At 25.9% G+C, this 2594-nt stretch overlaps 1 protein-coding gene across 4 annotated transcripts in view; it reads right to left on the reverse strand.

The window, feature by feature from the left end:
• The window catches only part of LOC100159868 (carbonic anhydrase-related protein 10), a 124520-nt gene extending 122771 nt beyond the window's left edge, over nt 1–1749 (reverse strand). For 2 of the 4 annotated variants that reach the window (XM_029487622.1, XM_029487621.1), the window contains exons 1-2: nt 1510–1749; nt 846–934 (exon numbers count right to left, since the gene is read on the reverse strand). In XM_029487622.1, coding sequence (XP_029343482.1) covers nt 846–934; nt 1510–1532 — 112 coding nt within the window. In that variant the 5' untranslated portion in view covers nt 1533–1749. The remainder of the gene's footprint in view (nt 1–845; nt 935–1509) is intronic. The other 2 variants (XM_029487623.1, XM_003245626.4) reach the window with 2 other exon arrangements.
• Nucleotides 1750–2594: the final 845 nt, after the last annotated feature.

Raw genomic sequence — 2594 nt, forward strand, 5'->3', positions numbered from 1 at the left:
TAGAACCAAGTTTTTAAATAATTGCATTCATCAAAATGATTGTACTCTATTAATATAACATGTAAAATAAGTAAACAAGAATACAATTTACTTTAAATAAAAAAATATCATTCACAAGAATTGGGTTTAAAAGGGTTAAGCAAAATCTCAAGGGTTCGACTGCCAAGAATGACGGGTTGAAACACTATCACGTTTAAAATCGAAATTCCTGACACTATAAAGTTGTTGCTAAGGTATTCCTATCCTTTAGGGATCTTTTCGCACTAACCTGATAGACCGGATTCGAAAGAGGTAAGAGGTAACTTATCAAATTACAGTTTAAACTTTGGAGTCAAAAAAAGTATTTTTGGAACATAACATGAAAAATTTTAAATAGCCATCAAATGATTTTTTTTTTGTTACAAGAATTTAATGTATCACCACCGAGATGATGAATTTTAAAAAATATATTGAGTTTATAATTATTTTAAGAGAATATTACTATATCAGACATTATTTGAAGAAAAAAACTTATATTAAATAAATTCTAAAAGAGCATTATCCTCGTAGAATGTTTGTTTTAAACCAAAATATCAAAAATGAATAATGTTATAACAACCAATCAGCAAAAATCGAATCATTTGAAATCACTGCTAATAAATACCAACGTATTAATTGAAGTTATAAAAACTGTGACCCATTGACACATTACATTTTTTGACTCCATGCATTTTTTCTTCACAATTAATTAATATCCAAAATAATAATTTAATATAATTTGAATATCTTTTGAATATAGCGTAAAAGAAAACTAGTTCAAATTATAACTATTATTATATTTACGAACAATAAATATTTGTACTCACCCCAATTTCCGAATATCAGTACAAGACCAAAATGTAATACAAGTAATTTGATTGAATTTGAAATCATGACGAAAGCGTGTGGTGCAATTCTAAAAAAAAAAGTTTTAGTTACAATTTAAAGCTTTACGTGCTGACATCGTTTGAACATGACAATAATTTTAATGTGTAGGTATCATGATATATTATTTTGAAAATAATATATACATATGAAAATAGTGAATACATTTTTATATAATATATTTAGCGATAAATTAATATTATATGTATATATATATATATATATATATATATACATAATTACCCTGAACATGAAATTTGTTTGTGTATGATTATCCCATGAAATTTAAATATGTACACGAACAAAACATCTATTTATTTTGTACGAATGGCAATTTAATACGTAAAATGAATGTTTTATTTTATTAAAACCTTCAATTATTGCATTTCACAAATCGTAGATGCAATTAAATTTTTTGTTTGATAATGGTTCACGCAAACCAATAAATCGAAAAATTTGTTTGATACTTAAATTTATTACATAGTACCTAATATATATATAATTAATATTATATTTATAAATTTATCTGTACGTCTACTATAAAATATATCATATCATTTATATCCAGAGATTATTAGATATTAATATAAGACCGCAATCACTTACTGCGTCTTTATATACTTTGACATACCTGGTTCGTAAATATAGATTACCTATATAGAAGTTTTTTTTATCATTTTATTGGTAATTCATTTCGTTTTGGACTATACATTTTCAATACAGATTATTGTTATTATTATTTTTTTTTTTTGACGAAATATTTCGTAATCGGAAAAATGCACGAGCAACGCGATACAGTCCCGGTCTGCGAGTTTGAAGCCAACTGGCCAACGTGCTGACAACGTGATTGGTGTGTCGCACAACCGCGCAGGACTGAAGCGTTGGAGTATAAGACGCCCACATCCCTTCGCACGCGCTCACTAAACGAACAAAACAATTTACAAAAAAATAAAAATAAAATAGCCGTTTTGTGGGGTGATTCGTGAAACTAATTTTCAACAATTTAATTCGTTCAACAAAGGACGAAAAAATAGGTAATAGATAATTAAACGTGTTAATCGAAATCAGTTTATAAAACACGATGTGTTTCCAAATCAAAGTTTATGTTGAATTTAATTTAACATGTCAATATTTCATACGACGCACTTTTTAGAACACAAAATATAAAATTATTATCTATAACAATAAATATATTATAACAATTGATAACTATTGCCTAACTAAAGCATATTTTTTCTAATTAATTTTGCCAAGCAATTAATATTATAAATAAAACAGTTAAAAAAAATTATTGTTTAATATAAATGTATTGAATGGAGATTATAATCTAAGTCTTAGTAACAAATCCGTGAAAAATTATTTTAGTTTTCTAGGAATCTTCATTGGTTGTAAAACGTGAAAATATTTTGTATAGATTCAACAAATTGAATGATATTACTTTTAATATTTACCAAAAAAATATTGATATAATAGTGTACATTCTATGTTTTACAACCGGGACAAGTCACAAATTAAGTAGAAAAAGTGGGTAAGTGGAAGTCGCTCTGGTGTACAGGTTACAAGAAGGTCACTGTAATGGGTGGTGTTAAATTTGAATTCAATGTTATGAGGTCATTGTATACGAAAAATATTATATAAATATATATATTTTTTTTCTATACGCTTTTGAAAACTATTGGGAATTTTACTTT

The sequence above is a fragment of the Acyrthosiphon pisum genome, chromosome A1, assembly GCF_005508785.2.
Source record: "Acyrthosiphon pisum isolate AL4f chromosome A1, pea_aphid_22Mar2018_4r6ur, whole genome shotgun sequence".
In the NCBI taxonomy this organism is placed as follows: Eukaryota; Metazoa; Arthropoda; class Insecta; order Hemiptera; family Aphididae; genus Acyrthosiphon; species Acyrthosiphon pisum.